We start from the raw sequence: 20801 nt of genomic DNA, 5'->3' as shown, positions 1-20801 counted from the left end.
CCTCTGTGGGTCATCTAGTCCAACCCCCCTGCCGAAGCAGGGTCACCCAGAGCAGGCTGCACAGGACCACATCCAGGCAGGTCTTGAATATCTCCAGAGAAGCAGACTCCACAACCTCCCTGGGCAGCCTGGGCCAGGGCTCCGTCACCCTCAGAGGGAAGAAGTTCTTCCTCATGTTCAGACGGAACTTCCCAGGCTTCAGTTTGTGCCCGTTGCCCCTTGTCCTGTCGCTGGGCATCACTGAAAAGAGTCTGGCCCCGACCTCCAGACACCCACCCTGCAGATATTTATAAACATTTCTAAGGTCCCCTCTCAGCCTTCTCTTCTCCAGGCTGAACAAGCCCAGCTCCCTCAGCCTTTCCTCGTAAAATATTAATGCTCACTGGATTTTAACAAAACCTAAAAAGCCAGCACAGGATTTCAAAGCTGATAGCGATGAACCCTAAAACAGGCTTCTCATGATGAAGCTGGTACTGATCTGATCAAGTCACAGCTGAAAACACGCATTCAACTTAGCTACTTCCAGTACAAGAAGGAAGTATTCTACGAGTCAGCAGTAATTTTCAGACAGAACATTGTTAACCAGGTGTGCAATTTCTAAAACTTGTTTTAAAAGCAAGTGCTTGTGACCACCGTTGGTACCAGACATCCCCCTTGCCTTGGCACCATATAGACCGCTGTGTCGAACACAGCAGCCAGGTCGCCCTGGCTCAGCCAGGCTGAAACACCGAACACGGCGATCCACGCTGGTGGGAACAGAGAGGGAAAAGCCACCTCTTGCTTCAGCGTAATTCAGTTGCAGAGTCAGAGGCTCAGTGCTGCAAAGACTTGAACGCTCTGCAAAGCTGCACAAAAACTCAGCTCCTCCCTATGCCACTTCGGCCCGTGGCACCGGAGGAAGCATCCCTGCGTGGATACACAGCATTATCACTCGCTGGTCACTGTGGCAGGCTGATTTTCAGCAACGATGTATCAGTTCTGCATCTCAGCTACTTGCTACAGCAGTGCTGCACGCCCTCAAACATTCAGCAGCATGTTTGCATCCAGGGCTAACTCTCCTGAAGTTCTGGGGGAACATTTCTGCACTTCACCATGACCTATGTGACATGTTCATGCAGCAAACAAAAACCTTTCGGAGGCCCAGGTTGTCTAAGGAATAGATTTTACTGCTCAGAAGCCATGGTTGAAACCTGTAGGAGAGCAGAAGCGCTGAAATCACAGGAGCAGGCATCTCTGTGCTGCACCCAGGGGTGCTTCGCTCACCCTGAGCAGCCACGGTGCTGCTACAAAGGCTTGTACCGTCTGTGGCTTTTCTTTTTCAAAAACGAATTTGCCTGCACCCTTCTCTGTACAAATTAGACACAGTTCTCCTCCTTCTGGCATGGTGCCCCTCAGATTCTCAAACGAACAATGCCAAGCCCTCCCACTTTATCAGAAATAGGAACCTACACCGTTCCTCCTCCCACAGCCAAACGCACCAGCCCATCTCAAGGTTCAGGTGACTCCTGCTCAGATTCTTCATGGCAAGAGTTAAAAAGGTTAGAGATCCTCCAAGGCTGTAACAACACGCAAAGAAGATGAGTTCTCCATGCGAGTCCTTTTCAAGGTTTCAAGCACTTGAAAACCTCGTGAGATCAGCCTCGTCGGCGACCGCATATCCTGGAGTGCAACACAGAAGAAAAGTTCTGCCACACTAACTGCTCCTCTGCTCTCCAGGGAGACACTCCCTACAGCAAATGGGGATCAAGGCACTATGAATCCTACCAAAGCTGCAGGACAAGACAACATTGGCCCAAGGGCTTGGAGCTCCGAGCTGAAACAGCTGGACTACTAACACTAGGTACAAGTCTTGACTTCAACCTGCCTATGGAGAGGAGGAAGATGGGAAACGTGATGCTGATTAAGTCCAAAGGAGGCAAACCAGTGACCCTAGACACCTCCACCAGGCACGTTAGATGAAACTGTTCTGGAGAACACCAGGAACAAACCCAGGGATACATTGGTCCTACTGCAGAGGAATCAACAGCTTCTGGAAAGGGAAGTCACGGCTCTCTAATCTGGTGACATTTCCAGATGGAGTCTGGAAGCAGACAGATGAGAGACACTTTCACAGTCCCCTTCGTTGTCCAAAGCTGTTTCACAGAGTCTTTCAGTGAAGGCTCTAGAAGAAACTGTGCTACCATGTGATAAAAGGAAAGGCCTGGCATGGCGAAATATTCCATTAAATAACTGCGTGGCAAAAATTGGTCAGTTTTACCAGGGAAGAGAAAAACACTCGAGCGCCACAGGAACCTGTGCTATTGACTGATTCACCAAACTAAGCTTGATGGACCACTGCTCTTACCCAGTGCAGGTGCCTTTACAATCAAAGCTGCAGGGCGCACACTTTTTCCTAAGTTGCCTTTTGAGCATCAAGAACTAAATATTTCCATGTAAATATCAGTGAACTTCTTCATTCCCTCAGGCTGCTAAGCAAGCTTTCCCAAAGTGGATCTTGTCTTTCCACAGTCTGACAAGATGCTTTGCAGAGAGTGAAGTGACCCCATAAAGTCAGCAATCCAGAATATCAGAATCATAATTAACGTTAAAGTCAACAACTTGACAAAAATTTAAGTCTCTGAGCAGACCCATGCTGCGTCAGACCAAACTTCCAGTTAGCCCAGTACTTGAACCTCCCAGCTGACAAAAGCAAATGCCTAGGAAAAAATGAAAGAATAAGGCACATACGAAATGATACATTTCCCCATAACCCTTCCAGCTTCCAACAGTTTGTCAGATACAGGTGGTACCTCTCTGTATTTGTAACATTTGTTACTGGGAAAAATGAGCTGACATTTCCGTGCAATGGTTCATCACAGCCCGAAGATCTCCCTTCCTGGAGGGCCCCTCCTTCCCAGTCATTTCTGAACACCCTCAGCAGCATGGACACTACCAGCACACCTCCACACACAGCTCCACAGCTGCCTCCTCCACCAGCAACAATCCCTCACTCACTTATTCCCTCTCCTGTCTCTCTTTGAAACAATTCATAATCTGCATCGGGCTCTGGCTGCATAGTCCCCCCTTAGTTTGCAGCAAAGGAACTTCTCAAGGACTTCTAAGACAAAGACGGCAGCCCAAGAATCATCTCAACATACCTGCTGGTTCATCTTCGCAAAAGCCATGTCCTATTTCTCCACGTGCCCAATGCTTCTGCCCTCTAGTAGTGCTCCTACAAATCCGTCTAAGCAAGACATCAAGGTTCTCTCAGCCCATCGCTGCCCGACTCTCTTCTGAAACCCACTATGAAACACAGCACCATGCCCACCACTCTCCCTTCTCTTGACCCAAGGCTGTTCGGAGAGACACTGTTCCACAGCTACCAGCTCACCTGTTTTCTCCTTGAGTCCTGTTGGAATCTGGGTAAGTATCTGACCCTAGAGACTTTCTCCTCTTCTCCTCACCTATTTCTTCCACTCAGTTCTTTCAATCCCAGCCTCTGCCAAGTCCCTCACAAAGAAGCGTCCCAGCCTGACAACCTACCTGATTCTGGACACATGGGCAAAGACTTCCACTGGGTATGGTCTTACCTTCCCCAGGGCCTCTTTTTATACTGCAATCCTCTACAGGCCCTATAAACTCTCTGGCAGGCCTCCTGCTCCTGATTTTCTCGAAGGAAGATATTATTACTATTTTCAATAGCTTCTGCTAGTTGCTTTTCAAAGTCTTTGCTGGCTGGCATGAATTATCTACAAATAACTAAATACAAGACTGGCAGTAAACAAGAATGGTCACATGTATGCAATCCTCACTGCATCTAAGCCTCCTGAATATCGGTGACCGGTATCAGGTGTTCAGGGAAAGAATAGAATAAACAGTGAAACACAGAGCTATCTGTGATCACAGATAGAAGCAACAGTCATAGACGCGTGGGTTTAAAATCAAACTATGGAATTGGCCTCCATGAATTACTGTGAACATTTAAATGTATATATTTTAAAATCTTAATTTTATATTTTAAAATTTTATACTGAAACCACCACAACTTCTTGCAGCAGCAAGTCCCACAGTTTCCTTATACTTCGGGAAAAACAGATTCATTTTTCTTTTAAGCCAGAAGGTGCTTTTTCTCCAATTCTTGTGTTTTGAGAAACAGGGAATAATCACTTTCTAGTCATGCTCTTCATGGTGTAAATGACTGACACAACTACAGTCCATCTCCCTCAGTTACCTCTGTCCAAGCTGTGGAGGCCTTAGTCACCTCTGTCATTCTTCGGGCAGAAGACACTCCTGACCTCTGACAACTTGTTAATTGTTCTCATCCAGTTCCACTCAATCCTTTTTGCCATGGGAAATGCATTCAACATTCAGAGATTTCTACAGTGCAGTAACTGTGTTTTCAGTTAGGCTGGGTTTGGAAGCCTTTGCTTTAGGCTACTTCTTGCTCTTTCCTGTCTGAATTCAGCACTTACGTCCTGGCTTTTCTCCTACATTAGAGCTTTTATGGTGTCCTCTCCACTCCCCTTCCCCCAGTGCATCACCTCAAAGCGTATGTTCTTCCATTCCTACAAGCTTTCATGCAGACTCTGGCTGAAAACTTCCCCCATATCTTTTATACTTGAAACAGCAGCAATCTACACAGGAAAGGCTATTAAACAACAAAACAGAGGGTAAAACAATTTGAGCTAAGTGCACTGACTGGCAATTTCTGCCATAAGAAAGCATAAATTAGCATTTAAAAAAAGTATTTGAAGCCTAACAGAACAAAAGCAGCTGAACACAAGAACAGTGACTTACTTCTGCAGCATGGCTTGCCACTCGCCTAGTCTGTCTCCTATGGGAAACCGCTTAATGGTGCTCTGAATCTTCGCTCGCCACTCCCTCATGTAGTCCTCAATGTCGAACACAAACGGCTGCTGCCCAAAGTTGGCATCAACTATCTCTCCGGGAGTCTGGAGACCCACTGTGGGGTAGAGATTGGACTGGGAAGGAAGAAAAAGAAAACTATATTAAACGCAGCTTTCTCTTTCCGGTTCCAGTTACGTGGTTTGGTAGGACAAAAGAGCTACTCTTTAAATTGGAACGTGTAGTGGCAGAGGAAAGGGCAACAGCCCTCTAGGTACACCTCGAGGAACCCCATGACTTATTGTATAGTTATTAAAAGTTATTGCACAAAACGAGAATGATAGGCTCAACCCCCCCGCAGTCTGCGATAGATGCCATGACTGCTGTCTACGGCGTGTCCACTTTCTGGCTTCATTTTCTCCAACTTCTACCAAAGTTCAACAACGAGAAAACAATAATTAAAAAAATGAGAGGGGCATCTTTTCAATCAACAGATCTCTGTGCTCTCCACTGCTTCAACTGAACTCTCTTGTTCCTTGGAAGTTGCTGTCTGAATATTTTACGTCTCTGACGAAAAGGGAACGGATGGTAGCGGAGCTCTGAGGTTGGGTTTTTGACGATCCCAAGACAGCAAGCCATCCCCACAAGAAATTCCACTACTGATAGATGAATTTCATTCTAAGAACAAGTGTATGGATCCAAATGGGAACTCTGACACCCCCACCCCGAAACATGGGGAAGGAGAAAGGTCATCCCTGGGAAAATACCTCTAAAACACAGCCAGTAATTCAGCTTCCAGAGAAGATGATCTAACTGAAAACAGGTGGCAATAGTCTATCTCAAAGTCGTCTGAATTCAGGCTATTTTAAGAATAAGCTTATGGATATGAATTGCATCCCTGAGCCCACTTAAATATGGGAGAAAGAAAGGGCATCAGAAAAGGTACAGGGGTGCCTGGTTCTGGATTGCATTTTTTAAAGAACGTGTTTGTTCACTGTCATGTTACTTTTCTGCAGCACAAATTATTTCTGTTTGCAACACAAACCTCACTAGTGCTCTGCTCCAGAGCACCTGCTGCCAGCCTGCGGGGTGCAGGCAGATATCTCTCCCGTGCCACTCATGAACTGTTTGCTGTTGGGTTTTTTCACCTTGCTCTAACACACCGGAGACTGCCAGAAACCAGCCCTGGGCAAGGCACATGGATGCACGCAGTGAAACGGAGCCCGGAGGGTGCCTGGCTGCAGTGCCTGGCTCAGGGCTGAACCCTGTCAGACATAAGATCAGTGGAGGAGCAGGCCTCTAGGTCAAATCAGCGAGAGACGCTACTGGGGGTTAGATGGTCACCCTGAAGAATCATAGGATGGTCTGGGCTGGAAGGGATTATACAGACCATCTCTCTCCACTCCCCCTGACACAGGCAGGGACCCATGCCACCAGCCCAGGGTGCTCCCAGCCCCGTCCAGCCTGGCCTTGGACACTGCCAGGGAGGGGGCAGCCACAGCTTCTCTGGGCAACCTAGGCCAAGGCCTCACCACCCTCATGGTGAAGAATTTCTTCCTTATCTCTAATCTAAATCTCCCCTCTTTCAGGTTGAAGCCATCACCCTTGTCCTATCACTCCATGCCCTTGTCACAGCCCTTCTCCAGCTCCCTCGCAGGTCCCTTCAGGTGCTGGAAGGCTGCTGTAAGAAAGCTAGGATGATCCTCTCTTCTGCAGCGAAGGGCATGGGCTTTCCTACAATTATCTGGAAAATTCAGTCAACTAATTCTTTGCCACTGCAGAGACCTAAGACACTGACAATGCAGTTGATCTCCCCGAGCTCTACTGTAGTTGTGGATTTTACTGTTTACAAAAGATATTCAGCTTGCTACAAGGTGGAACTCCGCAGAATCCTAATCACGCGAGCAAAACCAGAGCCAACACGTCGTGGGAAGCGATTGCTCTCTCTGCTTCCACCGGCACAGCTCCAGCTGCCGTGCTTCCTCGGCTCACTCCCTCCACATCCCCAGGACAAGACTTCACCAACGAGGTCCAGCCGAGTTCTGCTAAGGTGGCCAGAGGGTTGGAACGCGTGGCATATAGGCACAGGAGAGGGAATCAGCTTGCGGAAGAGAAGGCAAAAGGGAAAACCTAACTACAAGCCTTCCACTCCAGAAAGGGAGGAGATAAAAAAAGACGGAGACAGATTCCTGTCAGCGGTGCTCGTGGCAGGACAATGGGCACCAGCTGCAGCCAAGGAAATCTTGATGGGACATAAGGCAGAAATTCTTCCCTGTGAGGGTGGTTAAGGACTGGAACAGGTTCCCAGAGAGACTGCAGCATCTCTGTCCTCAGAGATTTGCAAAACTCAGCTGGGTAAGGTTCTGACCAACCTGCTCTACCTTTGAAATCACCAAATTTCTAAAAACAAAGGAAAAAAAACGAATCTATAAATACAGGCTGGAAACCGAAATCAGAAATGAGGATGCTTGCATCATTGCTGACTCAGCACACCTCTCCCTTTCCCATTCTCACACCAAGGCAGTCACTTGGTTTGAGAGGTGTGGAGACAAACCACAGCATGATAAAGAAGCCACCAGAGGAAAATGCCGTATTTGAAGTCAGTGTCTCCCTTCTTTCAAACCCAGCTGACAAGGAAATCTCTCTAATGAGGGATCAGATCTTTTCCCAATCCATACTTTAGACTTTTTACTAACTTAAGTTTTTAGGATTATGAACCCAAGGACCTCTAAAGCCAGAATTCAGACACTCAAAATACTTGGATGTTAGAAGTAAAAAACCCAAGCTACAACGCATCACATATTTTCCAGCCTTTTGGCTCATCTTTGAGGGGAAGCTGCCTACCCCCAACCTCTGTCAAATCACCTCTGAGTTAAAATTCCATTTTTCACATGTGCGATGCATTTAGCAGCTGCTGGGAACTAAACCCGTCTCCACGACCCTGCCAGAGGCAGGGAGACATCAGCCCAAAGCCCACTGACCGGGCAGGTGCTTCTCCTGCCAAGTTCTTCAGACACACCTTCCTCATGACACTTGGACCACCACTTGCCTCTGAAGTTGGTGGCCAGTTGCTTACGACCCCCTGGTTCTTCTTGGCTTGGTTTTTACCCACCTTGTCCCTTTGCAGCCCTGCAATCCCAACCTGGGCTCTTCCACATCCTTGGTTTTTTACATCTTCCATTGCTTCAACAAACCACCAGGCAGGATAACTCTGACATGGACCTGTGTAAGTGAGTCAGCCCTAAGCGTTGACTTAAATTGGTAGAAAAGGGGAAAACTCCCTCTGTGGGATAATCACTTCTATTTTTTTTTTTTTTTAACGTGAGCCTATGCTAAGCCAAAATGCACTTTTCCCCCTCTGTATTTTTGTACAAACACTCCCACTCTTTCGAGGGAACAGAAACAAGCTGAAGCAAATATGCTCCACTGTGTGAGAGTTAGCACAACAAAACGTGGTTTTCAACTGAAAGTATCCACTTCAACTTCCTAATATTGCGAATATTGAAATTAACTGTCTTCATCATTTGCCGCTGAAAGGGGAATTTTGCAATAAGCACTGCAAGGACACCATTTCCACACTGATAACATTTTGACATCTCACTGACATGCTAACGCTAAAAGTTATTTAAGCTTGAAAGGTGTAAAAGCAGTGGGGCTTACTGGCCAAGCTTCTCACTGATGTGTGCTACCAGGTAGCTTCAACATCACGCAGGCTGTAATGCGAGACCTACAGCCCCTCCGCAGGGGAGCTCAGTAAATTGGTATGGAACTGGGTCCGAAGACAAAAAACGCGTGTCAAGCCACTCAAACCAGAGGACCTCAAGGGTCACTCCAGTAAGACTGCTGTTCCCATTCCTGTTCGCAGGTCAGTTTTCAGACTGCAGCGTTAGCAGGTGAAGAACCAGGTTACATTCTATATCTTTCATGTGATGGATGGTTTCTCTTCTTCACCTTGCAACGAATGGATATTGTGTTTGAGCCTAGATCACAACGCTATAGTAAATGAAAAACACCACTTGCAAGTTATATCAGCTTAAAATTCCTGCCTATCTCAAGTCTTTGACAATCTCTGACAATAGCCATTATATTTAAACCAAAAGTCTATCTTGGGCTTGGCGTCCCCTTCCTCGGGAAAGTGCAGTAACCTCAACTGTGTGGAAGAACAACCACGAAGCCATGGACTGAGGGAGCAAAAAGGGCCAGCAAAGGAGACAGAACAGTCTGCAAGGGTGAGGGAAGAAGGCAACAACTCAAGGGAAGGATATTGGAAAAGGAGGATGGGAATCATGGCAGTTGGGTGCAGGCACCCTGGGGATGAAGCTGTCAACGCAGCAGCTGAGCTGTTGAGCACACGGAGAGGAACATCCAAAATCCAGAGAGGCAGAAGCCTCCCGTCCTTGCTCACACCCACAGTCAGAAGGTGAAATGACCCAGTCAGGCTTCTCTCACCCTCTTTTTAAAGAGAAATTGTCTCATGGAGGATAACTCTCAATAGTAGGAGGCCTACAGGGCATCTACTGTTCTCCTTCCTGGCCCAGAAAAACAACGTTACAGATCAGTCGCTGCTGTAAAAGCCAGAAGCAGATCTCCACAGCAAATACCTCGGCAGATTGGCTGGTAAAAGCCACAGATACATCAGTCAACCATCGGAGACTCCGCCACAAGGCATTTGAATAGCTCATCCCAAAAAACCACTTGACCAGAGCTTCCTCCAGTTTAACACTAAAACAACATCTCCTCTGCACAGGACACAGAAACAAGCATGTGATCCTGGAAGGACGACCTGGAGAGACCGAGGAACAGCAGGATGGGGGATGCCTTGGGCTCAGGAGGGTTCTGAATCCAGGGATGGGGGATGCCTCAGGCTCAGGAGGGTTCTGAATCCAAGGATGAGGGATGCCTCGGGCTCAGGAGGGTTCTGAATCCAGGGATGGGGGATGCCTCGGGCTCAGGAGGGTTCTGAATCCAGGGATGGGGGATGCCTTGGGCTCAGGAGTGTTCTGAATCCAATCCCAGTGGCACTGCCAGACCCCACTGCTGCAAGAGTCCTTCTCTCTGGTCTGCTTCCCCAGCTGCTCACTCCCTGTTTGTCTGCAACAGAGACTCGACACCGGGGTGAACAGCCCATAAGGGCACATTCAATGCACACATCCGTGCACTCCCGGATCAAAAGGATGCAAGTTCAGCTGAGCAGGAGAGGTAATTCCAGCCTGCCAAAGCTGTGCTGCGAAGCCCTACTGCAACACCGCAGCTGTAAACAACAAAACAGTGGTAGGTGGTTTTGTGTATATTTTATTGATAAGAGTCTAAATAATAATATCTATCTATCTGTCTATCTATTCCCCCCATGAAGCTCCCATCTCAGAAAGACGAGTAGTCTAGCCAAAGAGAAGACAAAGCAGTGAAAAAATTGGAAGGAATATAGTAAAACTGTGACTCCTAACGTAATCTATATCCACAGGGAAAACAAAGAGCATCTAAAACTAACGGGTATATCACAAAAATGTCTTTTTGCCATGGATGCAAGGCTGTCACAAGACCTCACATCAAAAGGTTAATATTCACAGATAGGTAAAATATTCTTTTACTTTAATAAACTGTACTTGGACCAAGGGAATAAACTACTGCGAAACAGCCCACATAGAGAGGGTTTCTGGTTTAGAACACACTGCAACATCACCAAGTTCAAAGAGCCTAGGAACTAAAAAAAGCAGAACTGGCAGCTGATCTGAAAAGGCGAATCAAATAACTGGAATGTCCTTCAGCACAGACACCGGCTGGGGTACCGGGGAGATCTGTGAAGCAATAAATCCCATTGGAAAGGTGAACAGGGAGTGCTAGTCTTTATTTCTCTAAATACAAAAATTAGAGGAACAAAATTAATTTTTTGGCAGAAGGTGTAAAACAAACTAAAACAAGCTTTCTTCCACGCAACGTGGAAGTCAGCCAAGAAAACCGATCACTTTGGAGGCCTAGACAAGTTATGGAAACTAAGAAATTCCTCAGAGGAAATTCATTTGGGGTTATTAAGTACAAAGACAGAAGTGCAACCTCAGGGACAAGAAGTTCCACGTATGAAAGAGATGGATGCAGTGGATCTATTGGTGTATGTCTGACCTGGTTTCATCTTTTTTTCCTAAACATCTGCTCCTTTGTCCAGGAACGCTTGGGTCTGAAAAAGAGCAACCAGTTTTTGGGGCAGGACCCGCTGTGAACATTGTGCTTTTGTATGACCCAACTAGACGTTATCACCTGGTGTAACTCAGCTGGTGTCACTGCACTCAAGAGAAACTCTCTGTTGGGGCTGGTGAATCGGAGGAGGAGCTATCAACCCCAAACGGGTGCCAAACACATCCCTCCGGCAATGCCACAAGCTGGTTACTCATCACGGCCAGAGCCTTGCCAAAGCCTCATGCAACAAGCACACAGAATCCCAGCATGGTAGGGGTTGGAAGGGACCTCTGTGGGTCATCCAGTCCAACCCCCCTGCCGAAGCAGGGTCACCCAGAACAGCCTGCACAGGACCACGTCCAGGCGGGTCTGGAATATCTCCAGAGAAGGAGACTCCACAACCTCTCTGGGCAACCTGTTCCAGTGCTCCGTCACCCTCAGAGTGAATAAGTTCTTCCTCCTATTCAGACGGAACTTCCTCTGCTTCAGTTTGCCACAGGCAGCCGAGCCTGACCTTCACTCCCAGAAACACCCTGCCTTAACCACACCGTGGAAAGGTCACAGGTCCACCGCAGCCGCCAGACCCGGACAAGGGAAGTTGAGAAGAGCATCACTAGGCATTTTTGGGCTCTTTGGTGAGGGGCCATAGGAGGCTGCTCAACAACTTTGCACAGACACTCCCCACAGTCAGAGTTGCGTTACATTGACCTGTAATGAAGTTTGAATTCTCGCTTTAATGCCAGGAGAAGGAGCAACATATTCTTAGAGGTGGTGGGGGATGAGAGGAGGCATGTGAGTAGCCCACAGACCCAGCCGCAGGATTACGAAGTTTCAGCAAGAGGAGCATCCCCATCATTCCGTAATGAGCGTTAACATCTTTTAACAGGGCATCAAACAGCAAAAAAATAAACCCCACCCCCCCAAACTCTTCCCCCTCCCTTCTGCTTGCATCCTTAGTTAAAATACTGAAAATAGGTGTACTTACAGGGAGGTCTGTAAAGGCTATACCTGTGGGGGAAAAAATATTAGAATTAAAAAGACAAAGGATTTTTTTCCCTGCTTGGCTACATCCTTAACACGCTACAGAAATTTATTGCATTTCAGTAAATCCCAGCTCTGACCCTGCATTTCACCAGCTGTCGTATTCAGAAGTAACTTCCCTCCCCAGCCCCCTCCTCTGCAAGGTTTTGCATCTGGAGAAAGGTTCGGGGAAAAGCCTAAATGTTTCAGACACCTCTCCCAAACATTTTATTTTCTACAAAACAGCTTCTCTTTTCTTTGCTTCTCCCTCTGTTACTATGAACGAGTTAGTTTTCAAGACTCACTTTGGCTTTAGAAACAGAGTTTTACAATAATGCTGCTTTGGTTTAGGCTAGAACTAGTTCTTCCTACCAGCCAGCCAGCCAGGAACGAACACTCAACGCTCTGTGCTGCGACAGGGAACAGCCTTGCAACGGGACCGAGCTGCAGCCAGGAGCACCTGAGGAACACTGCGCAAAGAACAGCTTCGTCCCCAGCTATGCTGCTACAGGTCCAAACACAAGAGATGAAAACAAGTGCATGGCTACCCTTTTTATTTACATTCGGCACGCCAGAAAAGAGATACTTAAGCAGAGACAGGCAGCCGTTGCTGAGGATGGCTACCAGGGCTGTGGCCAGAGACAGCCGGGCAGCAGCATGGGGAGATGATCGGCCGGTGATGGCTCCTTGAACCCTCACCAGCAGCACATGGGAAACTGTCCCACACGTGTTTCCAGCAACACTTTTTGTCCCCAGCCAGAGGAAGGCTGGTACTCACACCAGTATGCCCAGTTCTACACCGGTACGCCCAGTTCTCGCACAGGTCCCACCTCTCAGACACGCAGCAGCGCCTTCTGCCCGGCACTGGAACGCGCTACAGCCTGCACAGAAGCAAGAGCACACCATCCTCCGTTTTTAATCTTAGGACTGTTTTAACCAAGAGCCGCAATGTAGTGTTACCAGATCCGCCTGAAATGGTAATTTAAACCAATTTTAGGAGTCAACATAGGAAACAAAGCAATACTATTCGAAACAGCCCAGATCCAAAATCAAATGCTCGGAAAAAAATCCCAAATATTTTACTAAACAAATAGCCAATAAGGTTTAATTAACACCCTGGCAGACAATCAATAAAGTTGTCGTGGTTTAATTAACATCATGCCAGTTCGGAGCTTGTCTGTTGAGTACCTTCTCTACAACCCGACCAAAAATTGTGTATAAAGGTGATGTTGAAAACCTGGCTGAGAAAAATGCTCGGTAAGCATTTCTCTCACCCTAGCACTCAGCTCAAATGCTGTTCTTCACTCAAACCCGTTTTTCACTTCTCACTTGTTCTGCTCAGCTGGATGAAAGCTTGTTTCTACCCTTCCACCAGCACAAGGCCAACCTCCTTAAGCGTTCTGTCCACTGGTGTCCTCACTGGCCCCAGCATCACCCAGAGCCAAAGGTGGCCCAGCTTTCCCACGGCAGCTTGTGGAGCTGTACGGCTGGGAGCTGCATCCGGCACACGGGCAAGCATGTGGTTTTTGAGTGGACTACAAGGTGGGTGGAAAATTGGCTGCACTGTCAAGATCGAAGGGTTGTGATCAGCAGCGCAAAGTTCAGGTGTCGTCCCTCAGGGACCAATGGTAGGGCCGATACAGTTTGATGTCTCTGCTGATGACCTGGACGATGGGACAGCGAGCACTCTCAGCAGGTCCACAGACGTTACCCAACGGGAGAGTGCTGGAGGGCATACTGCTATTCCGAATTACTTTAATGGGCTGGAGAAACAATCCAGCACAAACCTCACAAAGCTCAACAAATCAGCTGTAGAACCCAGGCCGTAATATTCCCAGAAAACAGGACAGGCTGAGGCTGAACAGAGAGCAGGGAGATCTGCAAGAAGGATGTCAGGGTCCTGTTGGGCAGCAAGCTGAGCAGGAGTCATCAGCAAAGCAGCTCAACCACATCCTGAGCTGCGTTAGTAAAAGAGCAGCTGGAGCTGCACTCGTAAGCTGGGCTGTATCAGGAAAAGTGCAGGTTAAAGGAAGGGATTGCTCCCTTCTCTTCAACACCTGAGTTTGAACTTGGCCTATGATGGTCACTTTTGGGCTCTCCAACACAAGACAGACAGCAAAACTGGAGTGAGTCCAGCAGAGGCCACCAAGACAAACAGAGGCTACGGGAAATTGGGTTGTTCAGTCTTGTTCAGACACTTGTTGCTGCCTACCACTACCCAACGGGAGGGTACAGAAAAGACAGAGCCAGACTCTTCCCAGAGACGCATGGTGACAGGGCACGGGAGGCAGCAGAGACAAGCTGCAACATGGCAAATTCTGATTAGATATTAGGGGGAAAAATTTGGTCTGAATGTGGTCAAACACTGAATGAGGGGACCAGAAAAACCCCCTGGGGCAATCTCCATTCTTGGAGTCAGTAAAGACTTGACGAGTTTCTGAGCAATGTCATCTAGTTGGCCCTGCTTTCAGCAGGGTGGTGGATGTATGACTTCTCACGCTGCCTTTAAATTAAGTCATTTGTATGTTTTGCACCCTCTGTTATGTAACTAGGACCAATAAAATCCTCTGTGTGTAAAGAACTAGACCTGTTGCTCAAATATGTCTGCTCAGAGACCTCATCCTGAATCGGTTCTGCTACACACCTGCATCCAACAAAGCCAACAGCAGAACGTGAAAGAATGACAGCTCTAACTAGGCAGCTGAATTTGAAACTGCACTCTTTCTCTCCAGCACCTCCAAAATCTGGATCCAATTCAAAATAACACACTTCATAAATTCAAAGACATACGAACTGGACAGCTTAAGAGGTCAAGAAGCAAGAGCAAGTGTGTGATGAGCCTCTCCCATAAGTCCACGATGTTAACCTGCTCATCAAGGCAGTGATATAAAGACATTAAATAAAAGTTCAGTGCTGGGGGACAGTGTGAGCAACACCTTCACTTCATCTAATCAAAGGACTTTCACCTTCCCATGACTAATGCACTTACACACATCCCCATGCATACAACATGCTTGTGGACCTTCTGGCCCAACTCTACCTGCCACCCAGCAACAATCATTCCATCTCCCTCACAGCTGGCCTCTTTCTTCACAACACATTTCAGAATTCAATTTGGACAAGACAACATACGTTTGGGTGACTCGCCACAACACTCCTTTTCATCCAGGGTACACCTCCAGCACCTGTTTAGGTAATCGCAATCCAGAGAATGCATAGGCAGCGCTGATGTACTTCAATAAGCAACAACACATTCAGCAAGATAAGCACCTTACAGCGTCAACTAGGAAATGTCAGCCCATTAAATACTTGACTACTTTCACGATGCTGCTGAGAAGTGCTATTAAACCCACACAGCTCCACATGCTCCTGGAAGCAGTTATCATTCAATCCAGCCACTTGGGTAAAACTGTTCTTACAGAGAAACCAGGCTGCAGTCCTGTTTGATATTTTCCATTCATTTTAAATATGGTTCACCTTTAAAGTCTTGCTTTAAACCTCCCATTGTTCTTGCTCTCTGCAAACTTGGTTTGAGGACAAACCTGTTAAACCTGGGCAAAGCTGGGATGGACGTCTACGGATCTCTCTGAGAAGCAGATTTCTTCATTATCTCGAATGTTCCTGTTCATCTCTAAACTGGCTGAGAATGGGTATTTTACTTTACAGGTTAACATGGTCTTTCCAAGCGCCTGTGTTAGAATTTAGACTGCAGGAAGCTTTCTATGCCAAGACTTCAGAGGGTTGCCTGCTCTTTTTATAGCCCTGCTGCTCCATTTCCCTTGGTCTGCTGTCAAAGTCCGAGATCCGAAACACTCCTACATCAGTCCCTGAGCGAAGTCATCCACTTAATCCCAGAAACCTGGAGCAGTCACCTTCCCTGTGTCCAAGACTCACTGCTTAATGGCCCCAACATTTCTCACATTTCCCTCGCCTTCTCACTCACTCTCACCACACTTCCAGTCACATCTCATCGTGGTTTTTACTGCCAGGACTCTGATCAGAACTTGTCAAAAGCATTTCATAAGAAGACAGTCAAGACATTTTCCAGAACAGAGAATTAAGACTACATACGATGTCAACCAGTTTTCATGTGACGTCTCCAAACAAAGTTCAGGACTTAGCTCCAACCAGAACATCCAGAATTTGTGATGGCCAAGAAAACAGTTCTTATACAGCGCTCCTGATGGATCTGATTAAATGGAAAAGTATGGAGACAATGGAAGATCACAGTCAAGCAACAGGAGAAACTGCGAGGAAAACAAAGGTAGAGGTGTCTAACTGACTGATGAAAACCATGAAATGGTGAAGAGAGAAATAGTGAAGAGAGAATAGCAACTTTAGGGAAAGATAAAGCTGCAGTAATTCTATTAAAAGTGAGACAAATTCAAAGGCCCTGAGGCAGGGCCCTGAAACCCTGCTGTTGGGTAAACTGGCATCACAAAGGGGCTGATTAGTCTCAGGAGTATTATTTACATCTGCAGCAGGATTACTCAATGACCTAATTTCCTAAGAGGAAAGACATACAGCTTCTGCGGCTTTGTGTCAGGGAACATCACGAAAAAGCACATTCATCCCCTTCCTGGTAAATCTTGGGTTTACACAACACAGAAATGAGATTCTCAGGTTAGCATAAGTATCACTTAATATTCAAGATCTTCATGAAGATGCTTCCACTAGGGCAGAAAGTGCTCTGACTTTCAAATAAATCATTGCTCCTGCCTCCATCCTGTCTTGTCTACCTGCCTCTTCCCCCCTCTCACATCCATCGGTCACCGCTCCCAGAAAGCTGCCGAACAGCCAGACAACTCGGATCTGTGCTCTTATTGTGCTCAGACGTGCTCTCCTCAGCATTCAACGAGAAGCACTTCTCTAGAATGCTGTGTTTCTTTATCAATGATACAAACAGACACTACTGGCCCTTAACAAGAGTCTTCCTGGCTGAGGTTTTCATTCTGCTTTTGTAAAAAGACAGTAAAATGTTGCAGCAGCTTTCAGGAGGATCAGCCCAGCGATGACTGATGGTCTGCGACTCCCTTCCATCACCATCTCTTCTAACCACATCATCTTGCCTCCCTGAGTACAACCATTAGGCCACTACAGCTCAAAGAGAAGCTGGTACGCAAATGAGCCAGTTGTGAGCGCTCAGGAGCCTCCTACCTATGCTCTTCTCGTATGTCTCATGTCCTGTACCACACATCTGAAGAGCCCAAGAGGAAGATACCCAAGGAGGCAGCAATGCTTATAACCTTACTGTTGTTCTCTCAGCACAGTATCATTTAATTCCGTTCCTTTCCTGTTTCTTCCCACTGGCATTGCTCATCGCTGGGGTAGGCTGCTCCCCAAGGAACCATTCAATGTCAGATAAGAAAACACAAGCTTTCCACTGTAAAAGCCCATCTTCGAAGGAAAAGGAGCGCTGAAAATCAAGAAAGGAAGACCAGGCAACTTCATCGCTGTAAAGACCTCCAAATGTCCCAAGCAAAACAAATCTCTGAGCAGGAACACAAGGCAAAGAGTCGGAGGATGGTAACGACGAAAAGCGACACAGAAGTTCTTGAACGGTGCTCTTTGGCTTCACATGCCCAGACACCCAGGCACAACACGGCCCTGGGAGCAGAATGGAGGACGGAGCAAGGGACAACTTCTCAACCAACACCCCTTCTACTCTGCAGGCTTGTGGTCACTAAAATGGAATTAAATTTCAGACGAGTAAATTTGTATTCATTAAATAGAAGACCTGGCCTCTTCCTGACTGTTGCGCTTTCATTGTGATGAAAAGTAACAGCAACATCACGTTGTGATGAAAAGTAACAGGCTAAAATCCAGTGAAGCTGGAAAACCACCCACTCAAACCAAGGACAACAGCCAGAGGGGCCCAGCACAAACCAGAGATTTTGTGAAATCTTTTTAACTATTTCAGCGCCTTAGTCACTGTGTATGGTGAACTCGTCTCATTCCTAAGTAATAGCTCCTGCTCTACACCATCAGCCGTTGCTTCCATACCTGTATTTGCCTTCCCAGTAGACAACTGACAAGGGTAATACCCGCAAATTACGAGTTAAATTTAGAGTAACCCAGCTACTAGAAATCTGGGCTATTAACTAATACTTACGGACTACAACTGACTCCCAGTGTCTCCACTAGTGACTGATCTCGCAGCAAGCCACAAGTCTTCATAAGGTGTCCACCAGCCTTTCACGTGGTCTGGCTGATAAATACTTCTAATTTCAAAAAAGAAGCCAGACCAGCCACTCAGCTCTGAGAAGCTCCCCACTGGGCTTCTGATCAAGGCTCCATTTACAAACTTTGAATGTTAAAAACAAGTCTCAAAGGATGCTCAAAGAATTTTTTTTCCATTCAGGGCTGGAGACCTCTTGACCTGCTGCAAAGCATCAGGACTAGCTGCTGAATGCACAGTCACAGACTCCACCTAGAATGCTTCCCAGAAGGCACGCACCTCATTTCTAGGCAACCATCCCCTCACAAATCAACAAACGATTGAAATCAGAGGGAAACTGAAAACTAATTTCCAGAAAAAGTTCTGTCTGCATCAGCACCAGGTCTTCCTGTGTCCGCCTCAAGGGAAAGATCCTTCTTGAGACTTGAGGGGCAAAAGCCAGCCTTGCAGATCTGTATCTCTGCTATACCTGCAGCAGAGTGTGCTACCTTTGCCAAATCACAGGCTGGCTGAGGCTGGAGGCACCTCTGGAGGTCATCTGCTCCAACCCCCTGCTCAAGCAGGGCCACCCAAAGCTGGCTGCCCAGGACTGTATCCAGACGGCTTCTAAATACCTCCACAACTTCTCCGGGCAACCTGTGCCAGTGCTTGGTTACTCTCACGGCGAAAAAGCGTTTCCTTATGTTCAGGCAGAGCCTCCTGTGTTGCAGTTTGTGCCCACTGCCTCTGGTCCTGGCTATGGGCACCACTGAGAAGAGCCTGCTTTGCACCCTCCCTCAGGTATTTATACACATCAATGAGATCCCTCTCAGCCTTCTCTTCACCCAGCTCGCCCCGCCTTTCCTCCAAGGACAGATGCCCCAATCTCTTCACCATCCTGGCAGCCCCTTGATGGACTCTCTCCAGTATGTCCATCTCTCTCTAATACTGGGGAGCCCAGTACTTTTCCTAAGAGCTCACCAGGAATTCTGCACTCTGCAGGCACACACCGCACTCCAGTCCCACTCCTTCCCTCAGCCCAGCCAGCAACTCAAAACAACTTCTGTTCCATTAAGGGTTTTGAGTGGAGTACTTTTATATCTGCTTCTTTCTCTTCAGTTCAACAAAGTAGAATCGACACAGCAAGGAGAAGCAAAGGAAAGAACTGCTTGTCCCTGCCAAACCAAATGAATTCCAGAACAAAAAGGGAGATCAAATTATCAAAATTTACTGCACGTCTTCTGTGACAAAAAAAATGACAAGAATTTATCCAAGGTGGAAAATATGTCATTCAAGGGAAAGACATTTTAGGTGAAAATGGCCAAAAGTTTCTATTTTAGAGAAATCAGATATGACAGATGCCTCAAAAACATCTGTGAGATATTATATATATAGAATTTTGAAGTCTTTTAGGGGAACGACTGAAACAACTGCGGAATGAACCAAATTATAGGTCAGTGCTTAAGTAAGACTTCTTATGCTGAATTAACGTCTCGCTTCAGCAATGCTTGGACCAACCTGTTAAAGCTTACAGAAGGACACTTCCCTTTAAAACTGAAAAGACAGGGATACAGTGGCTTTGTGCGTAGGTGGATAATACACTAACTAAATTTCCCACTTCTTTATTTCCCCATTGCCCAGCCATGAGACATCTTACCCAACCTCCCACCGCCTGTGCAGTGCCAGAGGAAAGGAGTAGAAGGTGGGGATGCAGTCCTCACCTACCTAAACAAATCAAGCAGCATAGAAACCATTTTACTTGCTGGAAGTACTTATGTCTTGGAGCCAAATTCCATCTCCTGAATGCCACTTAGTGCTCTTTTTCTCTCCCGTTTCTTACATCTCACCCACAAATGCGGGACAAGAGTTACAACACATGCAAAGTATTAAACAGCAGCGAGAGCAGGGCAGGAGCATCCCTCTCCTGAGAACACCTTTCTTTACTTACCTAAACTGTGGCCATTTTTCGTGTAAAAGCAGGTATTGTTGATAAGGTTGACACAGCAGCCAATCACATCTCCAGTGGTGAACGTGGGGCCATAGGGCTGTCCTGTCCCCGAAGAGCAGAAGGAGTGCCCATCATCACCGTGGTACCCATACGAATGTTTATCCCATCCTGCAGACGGACGAAAGAACAGGTCAGCAAGGAAGCCAGCTCTGCAGAACGACATGGCAACAACAGCTCTTGGGACACGATTCTCTGCAAGGGAATTCGAAATTCTGATTCCCACTCCTGACCCATTCCAGTATTAATTTTTCACATACCTGTAACTGAAAATAAATTAATGGTCATCAATCATAACACATCATTTGGGCTTAAACCTCACTTGTCACTTATGAGAAATAATAAAAAGAAAAGAATGCAAAAAAGCCATTTTGATAAGACAAGGATGTTTTGTTTTAAAAATCATTAAAGCTCTGTGTCTGTTTTACCTTGCCTGCAGTGAAACAAACTCCTCTTTGTAAAACACTGGTGTTTCCCACTAACAGAATCATCCAGTAAAAGCATTTAATAAAACAATTATCAGCCAACAGCAGCTTTGACCATAAGCGCTGCTCACAGGTGTAGCCGAACGGCTACAGATAATTTTCACAGTCTCACAGTTACATTTCCCTTCTCACAGTTTAC

General features: G+C 46.8%; 1 protein-coding gene across 2 annotated transcripts in view; it reads right to left on the bottom strand.

Annotated features, from left to right (window-relative positions):
• Positions 1-20801, bottom strand: part of RANBP10 (RAN binding protein 10) — an 85930-nt gene that overhangs the window by 20397 nt on the left and 44732 nt on the right. For both annotated transcript variants that reach the window (XM_075434261.1, XM_075434262.1), the window contains exons 4-6: positions 20121-20288; positions 11981-12003; positions 4777-4961 (exon numbers count right to left, since the gene is read on the bottom strand). In XM_075434261.1, coding sequence (XP_075290376.1) covers positions 4777-4961; positions 11981-12003; positions 20121-20288 — 376 coding nt within the window. The remainder of the gene's footprint in view (positions 1-4776; positions 4962-11980; positions 12004-20120; positions 20289-20801) is intronic.

The sequence above is a fragment of the Opisthocomus hoazin genome, chromosome 12 (assembly GCF_030867145.1).
Source record: "Opisthocomus hoazin isolate bOpiHoa1 chromosome 12, bOpiHoa1.hap1, whole genome shotgun sequence".
In the NCBI taxonomy this organism is placed as follows: Eukaryota; Metazoa; Chordata; class Aves; order Opisthocomiformes; family Opisthocomidae; genus Opisthocomus; species Opisthocomus hoazin.
This window is presented reverse-complemented; position numbering and strand designations above follow the sequence as displayed.